Consider the following 24,554-nt stretch of genomic DNA (forward strand, 5'->3'; position numbering starts at 1 on the left):
TGAAGTAACAATGCGCTCAGTATTTGTGTGAGATTTGTACCCAGGTTAAGATTTGATGTACAGTGGGGAAAAAAAGTATTTAGTCAGCCACCAATTGTGCAAGTTCTCCCACTTAAAAAGATGAGAGAGGCCTGTAATTTATCATAGGTACACGTCAACTATGACAGACAAATTGAGAAAACATTTTCCAGAAAATCACATTGTAGGATTTTTAATGAATTTATTTGCAAATTATGGTGGAAAATAAGTATTTGGTCACCTACAAACAAGCAAGATTTCTGGCTCTCACAGACCTGTAACTTCTTCTTTAAGAGGCTCCTCTGTCCTCCACTCGTTACCTGTATTAATGGCACCTGTTTGAACTTGTTATCAGTATAAAAGACACCTGTCCACAACCTCAAACAGTCACACTCCAAACTCCACTATGGCCAAGACCAAAGAGCTGTCAAAGGACACCAGAAACAAAATTGTAGACCTGCACCAGGCTGGGAAGACTGAATATGCAATAGGTAAGCAGCTTGGTTTAAAGAAATCAACTGTGGGAGCAATTATTAGGAAATGGAAGACATACAAGACCACTGATAATCTCCCTCGATCTGGGGCTCCACGCAAGATCTCACCCCGTGGGGTCAAAATGATCACAAGAACGGTGAGCAAAAATCCCAGAACCACACGGGGGTACCTAGTGAATGACCTGCAGAGAGCTGGGACCAAAGTAACAAAGCCTACCATCAGTAACACACTACGCCGCCAGGGACTCAAATCCTGCAGTGCCAGACGTGTCCCCCTGCTTAAGCCAGTACATGTCCAGGCCCGTCTGAAGTTTGCTAGAGTGCATTTGGATGATCCAGAAGAGGATTGGGAGAATGTCATATGGTCAGATGAAACCAAAATAGAACTTTTTGGTAAAAACTTAACTCGTCGTGTTTGGAGGACAAAGAATGCTGAGTTGCATCCAAAGAACACCATACCTACTGTGAAGCATGGTGGTGGAAACATCATGCTTTGGGGCTGTTTTTCTGCAAAGGGACCAGGACGACTGATCTGTGTAAAGCTACAACTGAGCTACACGGGGGGCCAGTAGGCTATCATTTTCATCCCTAACTGTTAAAACGTCTACACCGACACATTTGAATACTGTGTGTTAATAACATCAATGCAGTGGCAGGGATTGAAATGAAAGACATTGCCAAAGAGAGGCCAAATCCACTCCTCTTCACAGAAGGGGGACAATGGGTATGATTGAGCAGAGAAATAAATGACATTATAGCATTTTAATAACAACTCTCTCTGAGCAACTGTAGAACATGCAATTACCTGCTGCCAGACAAGGCACGTATGTATACGGCGTATTATCGGCAGGAACAACTAGAATTGACAGATAACTGGAATTGAAATGTCTTATCAGGACTGTTTCACACCATCTGAAAGATGGCCCTAAGTGTCCATCATCGAACCCATCCCTGGCTCCCTCCACAGACCGATCCCCCCTGTCTGTCTGTCTCACCCTGGCAGGCTCACCCCATATGGAGAGGACACCTAATTATCCCCAGCAATGACTGAATCAACATTTGATTATAGCCTCCCTCAGGCCACGTTCAAAGGCTCCATTCAAAAAAACATTTGCAAGTCTTTTGTCTGGTAATCAAGAATAGCTGTTATTTCTAATGACTATAATGGCATTTAGGAAATGCTTATTTATTTTTCCTCAATAATGGCAAACTTTATTTTGTAAATTTCTTTTAAAGATGCGTTCAGGAGGATTGAAAACTACGTCGTTATTTTTTAAACCTCCCGTTTTGGACTCGACGCATCAATGCATGGCTCATACATGCATAATAAACCATCTGCAGTCCTATCCTTACATTCTTATTACCTGGCATCATTTAGTGCACGAGATACGCGCTCGTTCATGTCATGTAGTGAGCGCACGCTCTGAAGCGAGTGGGATTGCCTGGCTACGTGACTTTACCATTAGTTATTTTGATAACAACGAGAATACATCGATCAAATCCATGCATCATAAGTTAGAAAACATTTGAAAATTAGAAGTTAGATATGTTAGACCTCGGTTATAGTTTAATTTCTCTCTTTCAATAGACTACATTTCTCTGGAATAGTGCTGAGCGATTAACTGAATTGTCTGGTTATTAAACAACTAATTGACCGGCTTTGAATTCCATTTAGTTCGTTTTTTTTGTGAGCCCAATGCACCGTTTCTCTAGAGAGAAATCAAATCATTGCAGTTGATTGCCAGCGATCATCATTAATCAGATAGACAAATACTAGGCCTAAATATTATCACTACATGACTTTAAAGGAGTAAGTAATTTGATGCAAACATATACTGTAAGTAGGTTATAACTTTTCCATTGTATAAATTACATAATCACAATAGATTGCTTGCCATACTAGTCTGTACATCAATGGGAATTAGCCACAACCATGCAGAAGGGACAGTGTTGATTGGCAGGTGGAATGATGTCCAATGAGGTTGCAAGGTTAAAGTGGGAGGCGGGATCAGATCGGCACAAAATTGTCCAATTAGGTTGTGGCGTGAGGCCAAGCACGTGCACAGCTCATGAACACCACAGAGTTTTTGTGCACGCTACAAAGGCTTGAGAACAATGGCGCTGGAGGAGATGGCTGCCGTTTTACGGGCTCCTAACCAATTGTGCTATTGTGTGTTTTTTTCCCCCGAGTTATTTGTGACTTCTTTTGTACATAATGTTTCTGCCACCGTCTCTTATGACCGAAAAGAGCTTCTAGACATCAGGACAGCGATTACTCACCTCGTACTGGATGAAGATTTTTTCTTTAACGAGTCGGACGCAAAGGATTTACTTCAGACACCCGACAAGGCCCAAATCCCCGTCATTCGCATGAAGAAGAGATGGAGATGTCAGGGATGTAGGTCGGGGTGCCTTGTAAGGATCCGACGGCGAGTGGGTAATCTGCCTCTACCATCAGTCCTATTAGCCAACGTACAATCATTGGATAATAATAATAATATAATAATAATAATAAAATGGATGATCGCCGATCAAGAATATCCCACCAACGGGATATGAAAAACTGTAATGTCTTATGTTTCACTGAGTCGTGGCTGAACGACGACATGGATAACATACAGCTGGCGGGGTTTTCGGTGCATCGGCACGATAGAACAGCTGCCTCCGGTAAGACAAGGGGTGGCGGTCTGTGTATATTTGTAAATAACAGCTGGTGCTGTAGTCCCTGTGCCCAAGAACGCTAAGGTAACCTGCCTAAATGACTACCGACCCCTAGCACTCAAATCAAAATCAAATCAAATGTATTGGTCACATACACATGGTTAGCAGATGTTATTGCAAGTGTAGCGAAATGCTTGTGCTTCTAGTTCCGACAGTGCAGCAATATCTAGCAAGTAATATCTAACAGTTCTACAACAAAAACCTAATACACACAAATCTAAGTAAAGGAATGGAATATAAATATATTGATGAGCAATGTCATTACCGTTATCAAAGTGGCATAGTCTAAGATGCAATATATCGTATAGAATACAGTGAGGGGAAAAAAGTATTTGATCCCCTGCTGATTTTGTACGTTTGCCCACTGACAAAGACATGATCAGTCTATAATTTTAATGGTAGGTTTATTTGAACAGTGAGAGACAGAATAACAACAAAAAAATCCAGAAAAACGCATGTCAAAAATGTTATAAATTGATTTACATTAATGAGGGAAATAAGTATTTGACCCCTCTGCAAAACATGACTTAGTACTTGGTGGCAAAACCCTTGTTGGCAATCACAGAGGTCAGGCGTTTCTTGTAGTTGGCCACCAGGTTTGCACAGATCTCAGGAGGGATTTTGTCCCACTCCTCTTTGCAGATCTTCTCCAAGTCATTAAGGTTTCGAGCCTGACGTTTGGCAACTTGAACCTTCAGCTCCCTCCACAGATTTTCTATGGGATTAAGGTCTGGAGACTGGCTAGGCCACTCCAGGACCTTAATGTGCTTCTTCTTGAGCCACTCCTTTGTTGCCTTGGCCGTGTGTGTTTTGGGTCATTGTCATGCTGGAATACCCATCCACGACCCATTTTCAATGCCCTGGCTGAGGGAAGGAGGTTCTCACCCAAGATTTGACGGTACATGGCCCCGTCCATCGTCCCTTTGATGCGGTGAAGTTGTCCTGTCCCCTTAGCAGAAAAACACCCCCAAAGCATAATGTTTCCACCTCCATGTTTGACGGTGGGGATGGTGTTCTTGGGGTCATAGGCAGCATTCCTCCTCCAAACACGGTGAGTTGACTTGATACCAAAGAGCTCCATTTTGGTCTCATCTGACCACAACACTTTCACCCAGTTCTCTTCTGAATCATTCAGATGTTCATTGGCAAACTTCAGACGGGCCTGTATATGTGCTTTCTTGAGCAGGGGGACCTTGCGGGCGCTGCAGGATTTCAGTCCTTCACGGCGTAGTGTGTTACCAATTGTTTTCTTGGTGACTATGGTCCCAGCTGCCTTGAGATCATTGACAAGATCCTCCCGTGTAGTTCTGGGCTGATTCCTCACCGTTCTCATGATCATTGCAACTCCACGAGGTGAGATCTTGCATGGAGCCCCAGGCCGAGGGAGATTGACAGTTATTGTGTTTCTTCTTGGCGATGGTCTTGTAGCCCATTCCAGCCTTGTGTAGGTCTACAATCTTGTCCCTGACATCCTTGGAGAGCTCTTTGGTCTTGGCCATGGTGGAGAGTTTGGAATCTGATTGATTGATTGCTTCTGTGGACAGGTGTCTTTTTATACAGGTAACAAGCTGAGATTAGGAGCACTCCCTTTAAGAGTGTGCTCCTAATCTCAGCTCGTTACCTGTATAAAAGACACCTGGGAGCCAGAAATATTTCTGATTGACAGGGGGGGATGGCCTGTCTTTATTATTCACACCTGTTACTCATTAGGCTTATTGGTTTCCCTATAATACCTCTGTTTTTCCCTCCTGGGTTTGTGCGTGATTGTTTGTTGTTACGTCGTCTGTTGAGCTGTTGTTTTGCTCTTCCCTGCGTGGAGGGTTTGCTATGGTTGACTTTGTGTTTAGTAAAGCCATACTTTTCTCAGTTCTGTGTCCTGCGCCTGATTCCGTTTCACCACTTCACCCAGACGCTGACAGAATCACACTCCATTATGGAGTCAGCAGGCACGTTCGGTCCCAGCGACTCGGTGGAGGAACGCATCCAACAGTACTCGACCATGGTGCAGAGACTAGGTTCGGCTATGGATCGAGTGATCAACACCATGGATCGATGGGAGAGAGTTGGGTTTTCTACACCTCCTCCTCCTCCGATTTCTCCTCCATCTAGACCATCAAACCCTGGGTCCAGTGGTATTCGGCTCTCGCTCCCGAGGGAATATGATGGGACAGCTTCCGGGTGTAAGGGTTTCCTGCTCCAGGTGGAGCTCTACCTGGCAATCATCCACCCGGCTCCCTCGGGATACGAGAGCGTGTCCGCCCTCATCTCCTGTCTGTCAGGCAGAGCGCTGGAATGGACCAACGCGGAGTGGGGTGGAATAGACGCTGAGTCTGTTCCTTATGAGGATTTTACCCGCCGTTTCCGGGCAGTATTCGATCATCCGCCAGAGGGGAGAGCAGGGGGGGGGGCGTCTGTTTCACTTCCGACAGGGGAGGAGGAGCGCACAGGACTTCGCCCTGGATTTCAGGACACTGGCATCCAGCGCGGGATGGAATGAGAGGGCCCTGATTGACCACTACCGATGCAGTCTACGGGAGGACGTTCGTAGGGAGCTGGCCTGCAGGGACACTAATCTGAACCTGGACCAGCTGGTAGATTTATCGATCCGGCTGGATAACCTGTTGGCCACCCGCGGACGTCCAGATCAGGGTCCGTCCAGGCCATCCCCCAGCCCTTCTGACTCCACACCTATGGAGCTTGGAGGTGCTGATGAGGAGAGGACCCTCATGGAACCGAGGCAGCAGGCAGGGTGCTGGTGGACCATCCCAGGTGAGTAGGCACCCAACTCACCCAGAGCTCCCTGTTGCTCACATGATGGTAAATGTTATTTTCCCTGAGTTTTCCCCACATTCCCAGCATAGAGCGCTCGTAGATTCCGGCGCAGCTGGGAATTTCATGGATTGGCTGGTTGCGCATAGATTAGGGATTCCTATATTGCCTTTAGATGTGCCCTTGCCCATACGTGCCCTAGATAGTCGGGTATGGTTAGGGAGGTCACAGTTCCACTCCGGATGGAGACGCAGGGGGGTCATGAGGAGAGAATGAGTCTCTTCCTTATTGATTCTCCTGCGTTTCCCGTTGTGCTGGGGCTTCCCTGGCTAACCACCCATGACCCCAGTATTTCGTGGCAACAGAGGGCTCTTAAGGGACGGTCACCTCAGTGCTCGGGAAGGTGTGTAGGGGTTTCCGTAGGGGCAACCACGGTGGAGAGTCCAAACCATGTCTCCACAATGCACATTCCCTCAGAATATGCCGATTTGGCTCTCGCCTTCTGTAAAAGGAAGGCGACTCAATTACCACCCCATCGATGAGGGGATTGTGCGATAGATCTCCGTGAGGGCGCTGCACTTCCCAGGAGTCATGTGTATCCTCTGTCACAGGAGGAGACGGTGGCTATGGAGACATGTGTCACCGAATCTCTGGGACAGGGATACATTCGGCCCTCCACTTGATGAATGCTCCCTCAGTCTTTCAATCCTTTGTCGATGAGATTTTCAGGGATCTGCATGGACAGGGTGTAGTGGTGTATATAGATGATATTCTCATCTACTCCGCTACACGCGACGAGTATGTGTCCCTGGTGCGCAAGGTGCTTGGTAGACTGTTGGAGCATGACCTATACGTTAAGGCTGAGAAATGTCTGTTCTTCAAACAGTCAGTCTCTTTCTTAGGATACCGCTTGTCAGAGTCAGGGGTTGAGATGGAGTGTGACCGCATTTCAGCCGTGCGTAATTGGCCGACTCCTACCACGGTAAAAGAGGTGCAGCGATTTTTGGGTTTTGCCAACTACTACCAGAGATTTATCTGGGGCTTTGGCCAGGTAGCAGCTCCCATCACCTCTTTGCTAAAGGGCGGACCGGTGCACCTGCAGTGGTCAGCTGAGGCAAACAGGGCTTTTGGTCAGCTGAAGGCGCTGTTCACCTCGGCTCCTGTGCTGGCTCATCCGGATCCTTCCTTGCAATTCACAGTCGAGGTGGATGCGTCCGAGGCTGGGATAGGAGCTGTACTGTCTCAGCGCTCGGGTACGCCTCCCAAACTCTGCCCCTGTGCTTTCTTTTCGAAGAAGCTCAGCCCGGCGGAGCAAAACTATGATGTGGGGGATCGGGAGTTGTTAGCTTTTGTGAAAGCTCTTAAGGTGTGGAGACATTGGCTTGAGGGGGCTAAACACCCTTTTCTCATTTTGAATGAGCACTGCAATCTGGAGTACATACGGGCAGCGAGGAGACTGATTCCTCGTCAGGCAAGGTGGGCCATGTTTTTCACGCGTTTTGTGTTCACCCTATCATATAGACCAGGTTCCCAGAATGCTAAGGCCGACGCTCTGTCCCGGCTGTATGAATCAGAGGAGCGGACCAGGGAGTCCACTCCCATACTTCCGGCTTCTTGTCTGGTGGCCCCGGTGGTATGGGAGGTTGACGCGGACATCGAGCGGGCGTTACGCACAGAGCCCACTCCCCCCCATTGTCTAGTGGGTCGTGTGTACGTTCCGTCTGAGGTTCGCGATCGTTTGATCTATTGGGCTCACACGTCACCCTCTTCTGGTCATCCTGGCATCGGTCGGACAGTGCGCTGTCTTAGTGGGTAGTACTGGTGGCCTACCTTAGCTCAGGACGTGAGGGTTTATGTTTCCTCTTGTTCGATGAGGGCCAAGTGCAAGGCACCTAGACACCTGCCCAGAGGTAAATTACAACCTCTCCCCGTTCCACAACGGCCGTGGTCACACCTATCGGTGGACTTTGTTACGGATCTTCCTCTGTCACAAGGTAACACCACGATCCTGGTCGTTGTGGATCGGTTTTCTAAGTCCTGTTGTCTCATTTTCTTTGCCCGGTCTCCCTACTGCCCTACAGACCACAGAGGCCCTGTTTACACACGTCTTCCGGCACTACAGGGTACCTGAGGATATAGTGTCTGATCGGGGTCCCCAGTTTACATCGAGGGTCTGGAGGGCGTTTATGGACCATCTGGGGGTCTCGGTCAGCCTGACCTCAGGGTTTCACCCCGAGAGTAATGGGCAGGTAGAGAGAGTAAACCAGGATGTGGTTAGGTTTCTGAGGTCGTATTGCCAGGACCGGCAGGGGGATTGGTCAGTTTACATCCCCTGGGCAGAGATGGCACAAAATTCCCTCCGCCACTCCTCCACTGACCTGTCTCCCTTTCAGTGTGTACTAGGTTACCAGCCGGTCCTGGCACCGTGGCATCAGAGCCAGATCGAGGCACCTGCGGTGGATGAATGGTTTCAGCGCTTGGAGGAGACATGGAACGCTTCCCATGTACGCCTGCAAAGGGCTATTAGGAGACAGAAGGCGATTGCCGACCGCCACCGCAGTGAGGCTCCGGTGTATGCACCGGGGGACCGGGTCTGGCTCTCGACCCGAAACCTGCCCCTTCGCCTGCCCTGCCGGAAGCTGGGTCGGCGGTTTGTGGGGCCCTTTAAAGTCCTGATGAGGTTGAACAAGGTTTGTTATAGGTTACAGCTCCACCTGATTACCGTATTAATCCCTTGTTCCATGTGTCTCTCCTCAGGCCGGTGGTAGCTGTTCCGCTCCAGGAGTCTGAGGTGCGGGAGGTTCCTCCGCCCCCATTGGACATTGAGGCGGCACCGGCGTACTCGGTCCGTTCCATCCTGGATTCGAGGCGTCGGGTTGGAGGCCTGCAGTATCTCGTGGAGTGGGAGGGGTACGGTCCGGAGGAACGGCGCTGGGTTCCCAGGAGGGACATCATCGATCCCTCCTTGTTAAGGGAGTTCCATCGTCGTCATCTGACTCGCCCTGCTCCGCGTCCTCCTGGCCGTCCCCGAGGCCGGGGGGGGGGGGGTACTGTCACGGATACAGCCGAGGCTGCCCCTCCTCCTTGCTCGGGCAGGCTTCGGCGTTCGTCGTCACCGGAGTACTAGCTGCCACCGATCGATGTTTCTGTGTCACACTAGTCCTGTCTTTATCATTCACACCTGTTACTCATTAGGCTTATTGGTTTCCCTATATTACCTCTGTTTTCCCTCCTGGGTTTGTGCGTGATTGTTCGTTGTTACATCGTCTGTTGAGCTGTTGTTTTGCTCTTCCCTGCATGGAGGGTTTGCTATGGTTTACTTTGTGTTTAGTAAAGCCATACTTTTCTCAGTTCTGTGTCCTGCGGCTGATTCCGTTTCACCACTTCACCCAGACGCTGACACGTACAAAATCAGCAGGGGATCAAATATTTTTTTCCCTCACTGTACATATGAGATGGGTAATGCAAGATATGTAAACATTAAAGTGCCATTATTAAAGTGACTAGTGTTCCATTTATTTTAGATTTTTTACATTTACATTTTAGTCATTTAGCAGACGCTCTTATCCAGAGCGACTTACAGGAGCAATTAGGGTTAAGTGCCTTGCTCAAGGGCACATTGACAGATTTTTCACCTAGTCGGCTCAGGGATTAGAACCAGTGACCTTTCGGTTATTGGCACAATGCTCTTAACCACTAAGCTACCTGCCGCCAGTGATTTTCAAGTATGTATGTAGGCAGCAGCCTCTCTGTGCTAGTGATGTCTATTTAACAGTCTGATGGCCTTGAGATAGAAGCTGTTTTTCAGTCTCTCGGTCCCAGCTTTGATGCACCTGTACTGTCCTCACCTTCTGGATGATAGCAGGGTGAACAGGCAGTGGCTCAGGTGGTAGTTGTCCTTGATTATCTTTTTGGGCTTCCTGTGACATCGGGTGCTGTAGGTGACCTGGAGGGCAGGTAGTTTGCCCCCGGTGATGCGTTGTGCAGACCACACCACCCTCTGGAGAGCCCTGCGGTTGTGACCTGTGCAGTTGCTCTCAATTGTGCATCTGTAAAGGTTTGTGAGGGTTTTAGGTGACAGGCCAAATTTCTTCAGCCTCCTGAGGTTGAAGAGACGCTGTTGCGCCTTCTTCACCACACTGTCTGTGTGGGTGGACCATTTCAGTTTGTCAGTGATATGTACGCCGAGGAACTTAAAACTTTCCACCTTCTCCACTGCTGTCCCGTCGATGTGGATAGGAGGTACTCCCTCTGCTGTTTCCTGAAGTCCACGATCATCTCCTTTGTTTTTTTGACGTTGAGTGAGGTTATTTTCCTGACACCACACTCCGAGAGCCCTCACCACCTCCCTGTAGGCTGTCTCATTGTTGCTGGTAATCAAGCCTACTACTGTTGTGTCGTCTGCAAACTTGATGATTGAGTTGGAGGCGTGCATGGCTACGCAGTCATGGGTGAACAGGGAGTACAGGAGGGGGCTGAGCACACACCCTTGTGGGGCCCCAGTGTTGAGGATCAGTGAAGTGGAGATGTTATTTCCTACCTTCACCACCTGGGGGCAGCCCGTCAGGAAGTCCAGGACAGAATTGCACAGGGCGGGGTTGAGACCCAGGGCCTCAAGCTTGATGATGAGCTTGGAGGGTACTATGGTGTTGAATGCTGAGCTATAGTCAATGAACAGCATTCTTACATAGGTATTCCTCTTGTCCAGATGGGATAGGGCAGTGTGCTGTGTGATGGCGATTGCATTGTCTGTGGATCTGTTGGGGCGGTATGCAAATTGAAGTGGGTCTAGGGTGACAGGTAAGGTGGAGGTGATATGATCTTTGACTAGTCTCTCAAAGCACTTAATGATGACATAAGTGAGTGCTACGGGGCGATAGTCATTTAGTTCAGTTACCTTTGCATTCTTGGGTACAGGAACAATGGTGGCCATCTTGAAGCATGTGGGGACAGCAGACTGGGATAGGGAGAGAATGAATATGTCCGTAGACTCACCAGCCAGCTGGTCTGCGTATGCTCTGAGGATGCGGCTAGGAATGCCGTCTGGGCCGGCAGCCTTGCGAGGGTTAACACATTTAAATGTCTTACTCACTCGGCCACGGAGAAAGAGAGCCCACAGTCCTTGGTAGCTGGCCATGTTGGTGGCACTGTGTTATCCTCAAAGCGGGCAAAGAACTTGTTTAGCTTGTCTGGCAGTAAGACGTCGGTGTCCGCGACGTGGCTGGTTTTCCTATTGTAGTCTGTGATTGTCTGTAAACCCTGCCACATATGTCTCGTGTCTGAGCCGTTCAATTGCGACTCCACTTTGTCTCGATATTGACGTTTTGCCTGTTTGATTGCCTTGCGGCGGAAACGACCACTCTGTTTGTATTCTGCCATATTCCCCGTCACCTTGCCATGGTTAAATGCGGTGGTTCGTGCTTTCAGTTTTTCGCGAATGCTACCATCTATCCACGGTTTCTGGTTAGGGTAGGTTTTAATAGTCACAGTGGGTACTGTGGCGACATCTCCTATACACTTCCTTATAAATCCACTCACCGAATCAGCGTATACGTCTGTTATTCTCAGAGGCTACCTGGAACATATCCCAATCCGTGTGATCAAAACAATCTTGAAGCGTGGATTCCGATTGGTCAGACCAGCGTTGAACAGGTGCTTCCTGTTTGAGTTTCTGCCTATAGGAAGGGAGGAGCAAAATGGAGTCGTGGTCAGATTTGCCGAAAGGAGGGCGGGGGAGGGCCTTGTATGCATAGCAGAAATGAGTGTAACAATGGTCCAGTGTTTTTCCAGTGCGAGTGCTACAGTCAATATGCTGATAGAATTTAGGTAGCCTTTTTCTCAAATTTTGTTTTGTTAAAATCCCCAGCTACAATAAATGCAACCTCAGGATATATGGTTTCCAGTTTGCATAAAGTCCAGTGGAGTTCCTTGAGGGCCGATATACACGGCTGTAATAATAACCGAAGAGAATTCTCTTGGGAGATAATACGGTCGGCATTTGATTGTGAGGAATTCTAGGTCAGGTGAACAAAATGACTTGAGTTCCTTTATGTTGTTACAATTACACCATGAGTCATTAGTCATGAAACATACTCCCCAACCCCTCTTCTTCCCAGAGAGATGTTTATTCCTGTTGGCGTGATGTATCCCGAAAGAGCCATGTTTCCGTGAAACAGAGTATGTTACAATCCCTGATGTCTCTCTGGAAAGCAACCCTTGCCCTGATCTCGTCCACATTGTTGTCTAGGGACTGGTCATTAGCGAGTAATATACTCGGAAGCGATGGGTGGTGTGCGCGCCTCCTAAGTCTGACAAGGAGACCGCTCCGGCTCCTTCTCCTCCGGCGACGTTGTTTTGGGTCGGCCTCTGGAATCAGTTCAAATGCCCTGGGTGGTGCGAACAAAGGATCCGCTTCGGGAAAGTTGTATTCCTGGTTGTAGTGCTGGTAAGTTGAAGCTGCTCTGATATCCAATAGTTCTTCCCGGCTGTATGTAATTACACTTAAGATTTTCTGGGCTAACAATTTAAGAAATAATACATAAAAAAACAAAATACTGCAAAGTTTCCTACGGACTAGAAGCGAGGCAGCCCTCTCTGTCGGCGCCATCTTAAATTTACATATGTAGCCATGAAGTGCTTTGAAAGGCTGGTCATGGCTGACATCAACACCATTATCCCAGAAACCCTAGACCCACTTCAATTTGCATACCGCCCCAACAGATCCACAGATGATGCAATATCTATTGCACTCCACACTGCCCTTTCCCAACTGGACAAAAGGAACACCTACAGTTGAAGTCGGAAGTTTACATACACCTAGCCAAATACATTTAAACTCAGTTTTTCACAATTCCTGACATTTAATCCTAGTAAAAATTCCCTATCTTAGGTCAGTTAGGATCACCACTTTATTTTAAGAATGTGAAATGTCAGAATAATAGTAGAGAGAATGATTTATTTCAGCTTTTATTTCTTTCATCACATTCCCAGTGGGTCAAAAGTTTACACTCAATTAGTATTTGGTAGCATTGCCTTTAAATTGTTTAACTTGGGTCAAACGTTTAGGGTAGCCTTCCACAAGCTTCCCACAATAAGTTGGGTGAATTTTGGCCAATTCCTCCTGACAGAGCTGGTTTGTAGGCCTCCTTGCTCGCACACGCTTTTTCAGTTCTGCCCACACATTTTCTATAGGATTGAGGTCAGGGCTTTGTGATGGCCACTCCAATACCTTGACTTTTTGTCCTTAAGCCATTTTACCACAACTTTGGAAGTATGCTTGGGGTCATTGTCCATTTGGAAGACCCATTTGCGACCAAGCTTTAACTTCCTGACTGATGTCTTGAGATGTTGCTTCAATCTATCCACATAATTTTCCTTCCTCATGATGCCATCTATTTTGTGAAGTGCACCAGTCCCTCCTGCAGCAAAGCACCCCCACAGCATGATGCTGCCATCCCGTGCTTCATGGTTGGGATGGTGTTCTTCGGCTTGCAAGCAGCCCCCTTTTTACTCCAAACATAACAATGGTCATTATGGCCAAACAGTTCTATTTTTGTTTCATCAGACCAGATTACATTTCTCCAAAAAGTACGATCTTTGTCCCCATGTGCAGTTGCAAACCGTAGTCTGGCTTTTTTATGGCGGTTTTGGAGCAGTAGCTTCTTCCTTGCTGAGCGGCCTTTCAGGTTATGTTGATATAGGACTCATTTTACTGTGGATATAGATACTTTTGTACCTGTTTCCTCCAGAATCTTCACAAAGTCCTTTGCTGTTGTTCTGGGATTGATTTGCACTTTACGCACCAAAGTACGTTCATCTCTAGGAGACAGAATGCGACTCCTTCCTGAGCGGTATGACGGCTGCGTGGTCCCATGGTGTTTATACTTGCGTACTATTGTTTGTACAGATGAACGTGGTACCTTCAGGCATTTGGAAATTGCTCCCAAGGTTGAACCAGACTTGTGGAGGTCTACAATTTTTTTTCTGAGGTCTTGTCTGATTTCTTTTGATTTTCCCATGATGTCAAGCAATGAGGCACTGAGTTTGAAGGTAGGCCTTGAAATACATCCACAGGTACACCTCCAATTGACTCAAATGATGTAAATTAGCCTATCAGAAACTTCTAAAGCCATAACATAATTTTCTGGAATTTTCCAAGCTGTTTAATGGCACAGTCAACTTAGTGTATGTAAACTTCTGACCCACTGCAATTGTGATACAGTGAATTATAAGTGAAATAATCTCTGTAAACAATTACTTGTGTCATGCACAAAGTAGATGTCCTAACCGACTTGCCAAAACTATAGTTTGTTAACGAGAAATGTGTGGAGTGGTTGAAAAACTAGTTTTAATGACTCCAACCTAAGTGTATGTAAACTTCCGACTTCAACTGTACGTGAGAATGCTATTCATTGACTACAGCTCAGCGTTCAACACCAAAGTGCCCTCAAGCTCATCACTAACCTAAGGACCCTGGGACTAAACAGTTCCCTCTGCAACTGGATCCTGGACTTCCTGGCGGGCCGCCCCCAGGTGGTAAGGGTAGGTAACAATACATCTGCCACGCTGATCCTCAACATGGGGGTCCCTCAGGGATGTGCTCAGTCCCCTCCTGTACTCCGTGTACACCCATGACTGAATGGCCAAGCACGACTCCAACACCTTTATTAAGTTTGCTGACAACACAACAGTGGTAGGCCTGATCACTGACAACGATGAGACAGCCTATAGGGAGGAGGTCAGAGACCTGGCCGTGTGTTGCCAGGATAACAACCTCTCCCTCAACGTGATCAAGACAAAGGAGATGATTGTGGACTACAGGAAAAGGAGGACCGAGCACGACCCCATTCTCATCGACGGAGTTGTAGTGGAGCAGGTTGAGAGCTTCAAGTTCCTTGGTGTCCACATCACCAATAAACTATCATGGTCTAAACACACCAAGACAGTCGTGAAGAGGGCACGACAAAGCTTATTCCCCCTCGGGAGACTGATAAGATTTGGCATGGGTCCTCAGATCCTCAAAAAGTTATACAGCTGCACCATCAAGAGCATCCTGACTGGTTGCATCAGCTGCTCGGCCTCCGACAGCAAGGCACTACAGAGGGTAGTGCGTACGGCCCAGTTCATCACTGGGGCCAAGCTTCCTGCCATCCAGGACCTCTATACCAGCCGGTGTCAGAGGAAGGCCCTAAAAATTGCCAAAGACTCCAGCAACCCTAGTCATAGCCTGTTCTCTCTGCTACTGCACGGCAAGCGGTACCGGAGCGCCAAGTCTAGGTCCAAAAGGCTTCTTAACAGCTTCTACCCCCAAGCCATAAGACTCCTGAACAGCTAATCAAATGGCTATTAGCATTTTTTTCTAAGGTGTCTGTGACAAACAGATGCATTTCTGTATTCCCAGTCATGTGAAATCCATAGATTAGGCCCTAATTTATTTATTGACTGAAATTGATGCATGTTGCGTTTTTATATTTGTACAGTGAGGGGAAAAAAGTATTTGATCCCCTGCTGATTTTGTACGTTTGCACACTGACAAAGACATGATCAGTCTATAATTTTAATGGTAGGTTTATTTGAACAGTGAGAGACAGAATAACAACAAAAAAATCCAGAAAAACGCATGTCAAAAATGTTATAAATTGATTTACATTAATGAGGGAAATAAGTATTTGACCCCTCTGCAAAACATGACTTAGTACTTGGTGGCAAAACCCTTGTTGGCAATCACAGAGGTCAGACGTTTCTTGTAGTTGGCCACCAGGTTTGCACACATCTCAGGAGGGATTTTGTCCCACTCCTCTTTGCAGATCTTCTCCAAGTCTTTAAGGTTTCGAGCCTGACGTTTGGCAACTTGAACCTTCAGCTCCCTCCACAGATTTTCTATGGGATTAAGGTCTGGAGACTGGCTAGGCCACTCCAGGACCTTAATGTGCTTCTTCTTGAGCCACTCCTTTGTTGCCTTGGCCGTGTGTTTTGGGTCATTGTCATGCTGGAATACCCATCCACAACCCATTTTCAATGCCCTGGCTGAGGGAAGGAGGTTCTCACCCAAGATTTGACGGTACATGGCGCCATCCATCATCTCTTTGATGCGGTGAAGTTGTCCTGTCCCCTTAGCAGAAAAACACCCCCAAAGCATAATGTTTCCACCTCCATGTTTGACGGTGGGGATGGTGTTCTTGGGGTCATAGGCAGTATTCATCCTCCTCCAAACATGGCGAGTTGAGTTGATGCCAAAGAGCTCGATTTTGGTCTCATCTGACCACAACACTTTCACCCAGTTCTCTTCTGAATCATTCAGATGTTCATTGGCAAACTTTAGACGGGCCTGTATATGTGCTTTCTTGAGCAGGGGGACCTTGCGGGCGCTGCAGGATTTCAGTCCTTCACGGCGTAGTGTGTTACCAATTGTTTTCTTGGTGACTATGGTCCCAGCTGCCTTGAGATCATTGACAAGATCCTCCCGTGTAGTTCTGGGCTGATTCCTCACCGTTCTCATGATCATTGCAACTCCACGAGGTGAGATCTTGCATGGAGCCACAGGCCGAGGGAGATTGACAGTTATTATGTGTTTCTTCCATTTGTGAATAATCGCACCAACTGTTGTCACCTTCTCACCAAGCTGCTTGGCGATGGTCTTGTAGCCCATTCCAGCCTTGTGTAGGTCTACAATCTTGTCCCTGACATCCTTGGAGAGCTCTTTGGTCTTGGCCATGGTGGAGAGTTTGGAATCTGATTGATTGATTGCTTCTGTGGACAGGTGTCTTTTTATACAGGTAACAAGCTGAGATTAGGAGCACTCCCTTTAAGAGTGTGCTCCTAATCTCAGCTCGTTACCTGTATAAAAGACACCTGGGAGTCAGAAATCTTTCTGATTGAGAGGGGGTCAAATACTTATTTCCCTCATTAAAATGCAAATCAATTTGAAAAAAAACAACATTTTTGACATGCGTTTTTTTTTTTGTTATTCTGTCTCTCATTGTTCAAATAAACCTACCATTAAAATTATATACTGATCATTTCTTTGTCAGTGGGCAAATGTACAAAATCAGCAGGGGATCAAATACTTTTTCCCTCACTGTATATGTTTTACTGATGACAATTCGATAATGTAAATATTTCCTCCTCTACAGCCAGAGGAACCTGGCTGAAATCACAGAGCTCATCCACACGGCCTTCCTGGTGCATCGTGGGATCGTCAATCTCAAGGAGTGGACCAACTCTGACGGACCTCTGAAGGACATGCAGTTTGGAAACAAGATGTCCGTTCTCAGTGGGGACTTCTTGCTCGCCAATGCTTGCACTGGACTGGCCCAGCTAAACAATACTAAGGTATGAAATAGTCGTCATATAACACATTATGTTGGAGATACAGATTTCTTGCCCTGTAGCTTTTTCGTTCTGCCTTTAAATTTCTTCCAAAATGCAATCTGAATTCAGACTTTTTACCTGTGAGATCTCAATAGATCGTCAGTGAGATGAAGATGATAGTTGACAATGCTAAGATCGCTGCAGTACAACTAAGGATAGTGATGAGAATACAAACAGTCTAAGCGGAGTTTAAACACCATTTACATCAGCTTGCTGTGTCAAGTTTTCCTGGCCGTTGTGGATTGATCGAATCAACAAATATATTATCTCACTTAGGCCACTGGCAGGCAGACCGATACTCACACACAACATATGCTTGGGTGGGAATAATGCACCCTCATTTACACAGGTTACATTCTCTTACGGCCTTCTACTCATTCTTACTAAGCACTTCTGCAGATTGTGTGTCTGTGTGCGTGTCTGGGTGCGGGCATGGTGGGTCACAGGTCACTTCCAGTGCATACACTGGCAATCCTTTGCTGACAGAATATGTCACCAACCTCAACTGACAGATTGTCACCAACCTCATCTGTCAGAATGTGTCACCAACCTCAACTGTCAGAATATGTCACCAACCTCAACTGTCAGAATGTGTCACCAACCTCAACTGTCAGAATGTGTCACCAACCTCAACTGACAGAATGTGGCTGCACAAGAGGATCATAATAACCACTTTTCTCTCTGCTTTGCAATCTTCCAAATTCTCCCCCCTGCCCACTCCCTCAGCTCAGATTGTTCATGCTCAGACAGACAAACAGGCATTTAAAATGCCACCTAAAGACACGGTGATCATGACAATTCTGATAACAGAAGTACTTTTTTTTCTTTAAATTTGGGCATTGTCAAAGTGGTATACATAGGCATTTTTAACACCTTACATGAACATCATGACACTCATTTGTTTTGCAGTATAATTCAGATTGTCTTATTTTCAATAATGTAATGACATTCTAGAGCTCCCCCTGCTGGACATGCATACATGTGCCCCCCCCACAAGAGTTGTAAAACAGCCTAGTTAAAATGTTGAAATTAGTACTCACGTGTGTCTAAACTATGGTCACGACACTGCCTCCTAAACAAATGGACAATGACAAATAGAGACCCCTATTCAAACCTTGATAGAGAATAAAATGTTCACACTCACCAATTGCTTGAGGTGTAATGTGAGAAAATATATTTTTCAAGGATTTTATTGTGTTTACGTGTGTGTCACCTAAGACAGACATGACAGTAGTAGCAGTCGTAGCATAAGCGCTTAGAGGTTTATAAGCATTTCACATAAACCAGGGAATATTTCAGGGGAGCAATTGATCTGGACTATGTGTTCCGGCCTTGAGAGGAATCCTAGGCCGGTATAAAGGGTAAAGTGATCTCGGAGCCCAGCTCCGGTTTCTCTCCCTCACAGACCTGTCGGCAAAACACGATCTGCCTGGATTTGGGAGTAGAGTAAGGGGGAGGCGGGGGCTTATCTGATACTTTCCAAAAAAAGACCCCCACTCCCCCCTCCCTTCATTTTCCTAATTCCCAGCCTAGCAAAGACAGCACATCTGGTAACACTGTAGGGGTATTGTCCTTTTGGGCCTTTCGTGAGGCTTGAGTTTCTTTAATATTTCCTAAAGGATCTGGTTACCCAGAGCGCAGTATGAAGACTCTGATAGAGACACACTCTCAAATCATGAAAAAACCTCTTGAATTTAAGGGAGTACAACAAATAGATTGTCTTTCTTATCTACCTGTAAATCTTTGTGCCCATACACTGTTCTTTAGGAGCAATTGATTGTGAAAGAAGATAAAGCTGATGAACATCGTGTTTGTGATTATTTAAACTCAGTCAGTGGTTTGGACAATCATATAAAATAAGGTGCCTGACTGAATTTAGTATAGTGTGTGAGTGATCATGGATTCCCACTGCAAGAGGGACTGGGCAACTGCAGACAGATGACACTATGACCTCCAAGTTTTAATGGAGCTTTATGTGACAAAGCTGTTCAGCCTCCCGAGATCTTTGACTTGATGCCCCAAAGTTCACAATTTTAACTGGGGCAAGTTGAATCCTAAATAAGAAAACAATTAAGATTTGTTTCCTTTTTTTAACATTCATTCCACTACATGCCCACACACCTGGACCTAGTAGACTTGAGAATTCCTCAAAGGGAGGGAGCTAGTGTAAAACATTATAAAAATGATGAATATACAATACCGCCGGGCCACAACCTGTTGAGCAGAGTGAAGTTATATCTAAAACAAGAAGGTATCAAATTGATAATCAATTCTGAGTTGGGTTGTTGATGACAAAGAGCCCCAGCACCAGATGTCAGACCACTGCTCCAGAGCCTCATCAACCCCTCAGCCCTCATAACATTTCCTGATTTCTGCCTTGCCAGCCTTTCATCTTCTCAGACTGGATACCTGATAAAGCCTCATAATACAGTTTAAACTGGGGGTCACTATAAATAAGATTGAAATTGACAAAGCTCAGTCTGGGTGTGCTTAATAAAAACAGCAGGCAGTCCTCAGTCAGTCCACACTGTTCCGATAATGAGCTGGAAATGTGAGGAGTTAGAGCTGGTCAATTTACAGCCCAGACACCCTCTTAGCCTAAACCCCATCCCCATCTCACTTTAGAGCAATTTCAATACTACATAAAGTACTTTCATGGTGGTTAACCAAAGCTTTTTTCTTTTGCGTTTGACAGGTTGTGGAGTTGATCTCGAGTGCCATTGGTGACTTGGTGCAGGGAACCTACCATGAGATGCCCAACAGTTTGGAGGTAAGACAATTTATATACCACTACCAGGGACACCCTAGCCAGCTATAGCTACCGGTAACAGCCAAAATAAAGGAAACGCCAACATAAAGTGTCTTAATAGGGCGTTGGGCCACCACGAGCCGCCAGAACCGCTTCAATGCGCCTTGGCACAGATTCTACAAATGTCTGGAACTCTATGGGAGGGATGTGACACCCTTCTTCCACAAAATATTCAGTCGATTTGGTGTTTTGTTGATGGTGCTGGTGCTGGAAAACGCTGTCTTGGGCGCCGCTCCAGAATCTCCCATAAGTGTTCAATTGGGTTGAGTTCTGGTGACTGAGACACACATACACCCTTTAAACCCCCTGTGCTCCTTTGATACCCCTCTTTCAAAGTCACTGAGATCTCTTCTAGCCATGGTAGCCAAAATAATGGGCAACTAGGCATTTTTGTATACATGACCCTAAGCATGATGGGATGTTAATTGCTTAAATAACTCAGAAAACCACACCTGTGTGGAAGCACCTGCTTTCAGTATACTTTGTATCCCTCATTTACTCAAGTGTGTCCTTTATTTTGGCAGTTACCTGTAGTTACATGACACCATACAAACTAACTGAGAACATTACTAAAAAAATATGTCAAGGCATCCCCTACTACAGTTATGGTCATAATAACTAAAAAAAAGGTGAGTTTTGTTTTTAACATAAAATGAAAACATGCATTTTACTAAATTATTAATTTGGACAAACTTTTTAGTGTGCTTACCTGATAGAACAGTGTTGTTCATTTATCAGTCTGCTAGTATTACGTACTGGATGCAACCTGATTATTTGTGACGGGTAGAGAGATACGGTTTACACCTCACCCTCTGAAGAAGAGCTTTCCCAGCAGAACTCAGTGTTATGTTCTACCTCAGAGGAGGTTCCAGTTTCAACCTGGGCTCTTCTCTCCTTGGAACTTTATACTGTGGTTATAAATCGCAATTTTTAAACAAAATATAAAGTTTTAGTCTCCAGTTTTTATTTTTCCAGTGAAATGCTCTTATGAACAATTAAGTTCCAAAGAATTAAAGTTGTACCGTATATTCTATAGTTGGCGCTGTTATTCGAAATGTAGATAATCGGATAAAAATGTACTTCTATGTAATGGAAACAGTCATAACTGAATACATAACACTTTATGTAAACTGCTCTTTTCAGGACAATAGCCTGACTGATGAAATCAACATGGTCACGTGGGAGGAGCAGACGTTCTTGTCCCATGGTGCCTTGCTGGCAAAAAGCTGTCAGGCAGCGATGGAGCTCGCCAAACATGACAAAGATGCCCAAGGACTGGCTTACAAATATGCCAAGCATCTATCACTGGGCCACAAGGCAAGTATTGCAGGAAACCTGAAAGATTGGCTTTGCTGAAAAGTATAGAATCATGCTGCTTTCAATCTTTCCTAAAAATGTGAAAATGCGAGTGAAAGACACAGTGGGTATTTGCAATACACTGAGATAGGTGGTGAAACGTAACATGTAAGGATCATGACTAGGCTGTCATGATTATTGACAAATGCTGTCATTCCCCCCTATTTAGTTGAACTCTGACCTGCAGCTATTTGTGAAGAGCAGCTCAGCAGACCCAGTAACCTTCAGTTTTAACTCGGCCCCTGTGGTTTTCCACCGGCAGATTGTGGGGCAGGAGAGATGGTGTCATCAGCTGCAACAGGTACTGAACCACTTATCCTGTGCTATTACTTTTGACATTTTAATTGTTTATATAGCCACAAGGTTAGGATGTATACTTACTTCTTGAATTTTCTTTCCCACCATCTTTCTCTGTGAACAGGCAAAAACTATTGGAAGACAAATTGACTATACAAAGGTGAGCAGGGTGAATGTACATACAGTGGATGTTTATTATTGTGCTATGGTAGCAAGGTAGGTTGCAAGACTGTCAAAGATGCTTAGAGAGTGTTGATATCCACTGTAACCAATCACAAGTTTGACATTTCCTTCCCAAAGTCAGTTAGAAAGGAAAGGAGGGGACAGATGGGGGTGCAGGAAGAGACAAGGGGGGGGGGGGGGGGGGGAATCTCTGGTCACGTCTGAAACCAGATCGTGGGGATTAGGTAACCAGGACTATTTGTGGAGGAGACAGAGAGACTGAGACAGATCCATTGTCAGAGAATCTCCTTCAGGAGGGGGGATATGGGGAGAACGTATCCTCCTAACTGCACAACAGTTATTGTAGTAACTATAATTTTCATTTCCATATAGATTAGTATTTACAATATAATAAATGTGTCCTGCTTGCCTGGGCTTTTACTCTGAAATACACATTGTGTCAAACACTAGGTGTGCCCTGTGCACTGCTCCTGTTAGTCTTAAATGTAATGCAGTCTGAACATCCATGGAGATGGTCTCAGTCAGACCATATTTTGGTAATCTCTGCCACCTGTTGTTCAACATAGGAAGAGAAGGTGGTGGACAGGACTTTCTGGGGACTAATGGAGTATGGTGGAGACCCTTGGAGTGTGCTGTGTCCCGTTTCCAAACTGAGGAGCGTGCACCCACATTAGTGCAGAGGAGCAATGCTCCCTGCCTGCTGTTTTTTAAGCGAAAGCCCACAGGGGCTTTTCAGTCCCAGAATTCATTAGGTAGAACGCCCTAAGCAAAAAGATGTCCTGACTGAGTCAGAGCAGAAGGGGGAAAGACACCCAAGATTACTCAGTGTGTCTGGGAGGAGGGGGAGTCTCATGACCAATGTACAGTTTTGTCTTGACCACTGCACATTCCATCCTCATTGTTCACAATAGGATGCTAATTTCAACATTTGCTTACAAAAAAAAATGCTGAAGTCATGTCATATGGTCTCTTCCTGCAACAGCTGCGGTCCACGATCAAGTTGGAGAAAGGTGTCACCTCGACAATAGATCTGTGTCATTACCACGGCAACAAAGCTCTGGAGTCCATCCAGTGTTTCCCTTCCTCTGAGGCGCGCTCAGCCTTGGAGAACATCGCTCGCGCGGTCACAAAGTTCTGACCCCCTACTCCCCTGTGGCCACAATCAATCAATGCTCAAACACACACAAAAAACTATCTTGGTTCCATTTAAGCCAATCGGTGAGCAGAACACTCGCAACCCTCACCGGCGTTTACCGGAAATGAAACTACAGATCACACCTTTAAAACTCAATTTAACTGTTTGCTATTAAAACAATTCACATCCAGTCATCTGTTGAGTTATTTTATTGTGTTTACTACTATTACGACTTTGCTCTGTCACTGTGCAACAGCAAAAATCTAGGAGGGAAAAATGTCAAATTTCGTTGGCCCTGCCACGAGGAACACACTCGAAGCTCCGCCAGCAGTAATTATTAATGAGGCCCATTCCCATGACCTGCAGCAAATGGACAGGAAATGCAAGGATATTGATTGGGCCGATGTGCCCCTGTGGGTTGGCGCCAGGGTGGTGGTCTGTGGTTTCCCTGGCACTCTCGGCAGGGGACAGCCAAGGTGTGAAACTGGGTAGAGAACAATGTTCCCTCTAAGCATGAGATTGAACTTCACTCAACTTTCTAGAGTTTTCCCCTTTAGTTAACACTATCAACATTTCCCTTTACTGTGGGAATTGTGATTGAATCAACGCAATATTAGCCACTTTCAATGCAACATACCGAAACAAAACTAACTATGCAAGAGATTTTGTTGTAGGCAGAGCGCATTGGAGTAGGATTCTATTGCATTGACAGGCATGACTCAGGCCCGTACTCTACACAGACCGGTGCGCTATAATCAATCAGAGCTGCAGTAGGCCTATATGCAAATAGACCATTGCCATATGGATTTGTGCCATTCACATTCAACTGTTTTACAGCATGAGCGGTCAGGATTATTATGCGCTTGTTTTAAGATCAACGCAAGAGCTGCATGTAGCCACGTGTGTACATTTGTTCATATCCTTAGCTAGTTAGTGAGTTATTAGCCCAGTTATAGCTCATTTGTAGTCAGCAATGTGGGAGTGATTGCTTCCTACAAGAGCACAAAACCTGTACATTTCTAGCCATCTTTGAAAAGCAAGTCAGGTAAAGAGCTTTTTTTGTGTCTTAAAGGGGCAGTGTTTTGAGACGGGCTTGAATAAGCTAAGTAGCCAATAGGCAGAGGGTAGCATAATTTGTCTGATTCTCTGTAATAATGGTATGGGAATAATAATGGATTTTATTTTGTAAAGTGGTTTCTTGTATCAAACAACACATCAAAATGTTCAGTCAGCTCCTAGTCTGAAGGACAAGTGGATAAACAGGTTAATGTCAAGCCCTGCATGTTCTTTTCAAAAGTCACATGGAATGTAGGTCTACATTGAACACCACACATTGGCTTCTACTGTAGGCTGAATGATAGAACCACAATTTCCATGTTAAAATGTTATGTGATGCATTTTA

The 24,554-nt window shown here is 45.9% G+C and overlaps 1 protein-coding gene across 3 annotated transcripts in view; it reads left to right on the top strand.

Annotated features, from left to right (window-relative positions):
* The window catches only part of LOC311102560 (all trans-polyprenyl-diphosphate synthase PDSS2-like), a 32,846-nt gene extending 9,504 nt beyond the window's left edge, over nucleotides 1–23,342 (top strand). For 2 of the 3 annotated variants that reach the window (XM_084143938.1, XM_084143936.1), the window contains 6 exons: nucleotides 17,135–17,333; nucleotides 20,068–20,142; nucleotides 21,325–21,498; nucleotides 21,707–21,838; nucleotides 21,959–21,994; nucleotides 23,000–23,342. In XM_084143938.1, the coding sequence (XP_084000064.1) occupies nucleotides 17,135–17,333; nucleotides 20,068–20,142; nucleotides 21,325–21,498; nucleotides 21,707–21,838; nucleotides 21,959–21,994; nucleotides 23,000–23,155 (772 nt within the window). In that variant the 3' untranslated portion in view covers nucleotides 23,156–23,342. Of the gene's footprint in view, nucleotides 1–17,134; nucleotides 17,334–20,067; nucleotides 20,143–21,324; nucleotides 21,499–21,706; nucleotides 21,839–21,958; nucleotides 21,995–22,583; nucleotides 22,740–22,999 lie in introns of those variants that run through there. The other variant, XM_084143937.1, reaches the window with a different exon arrangement.
* The last annotated feature ends 1,212 nt before the right edge of the window (nucleotides 23,343–24,554 follow it).

This window comes from Coregonus lavaretus (assembly GCF_964263955.1).
Source record: "Coregonus lavaretus genome assembly, chromosome: 27".
In the NCBI taxonomy this organism is placed as follows: Eukaryota; Metazoa; Chordata; class Actinopteri; order Salmoniformes; family Salmonidae; genus Coregonus; species Coregonus lavaretus.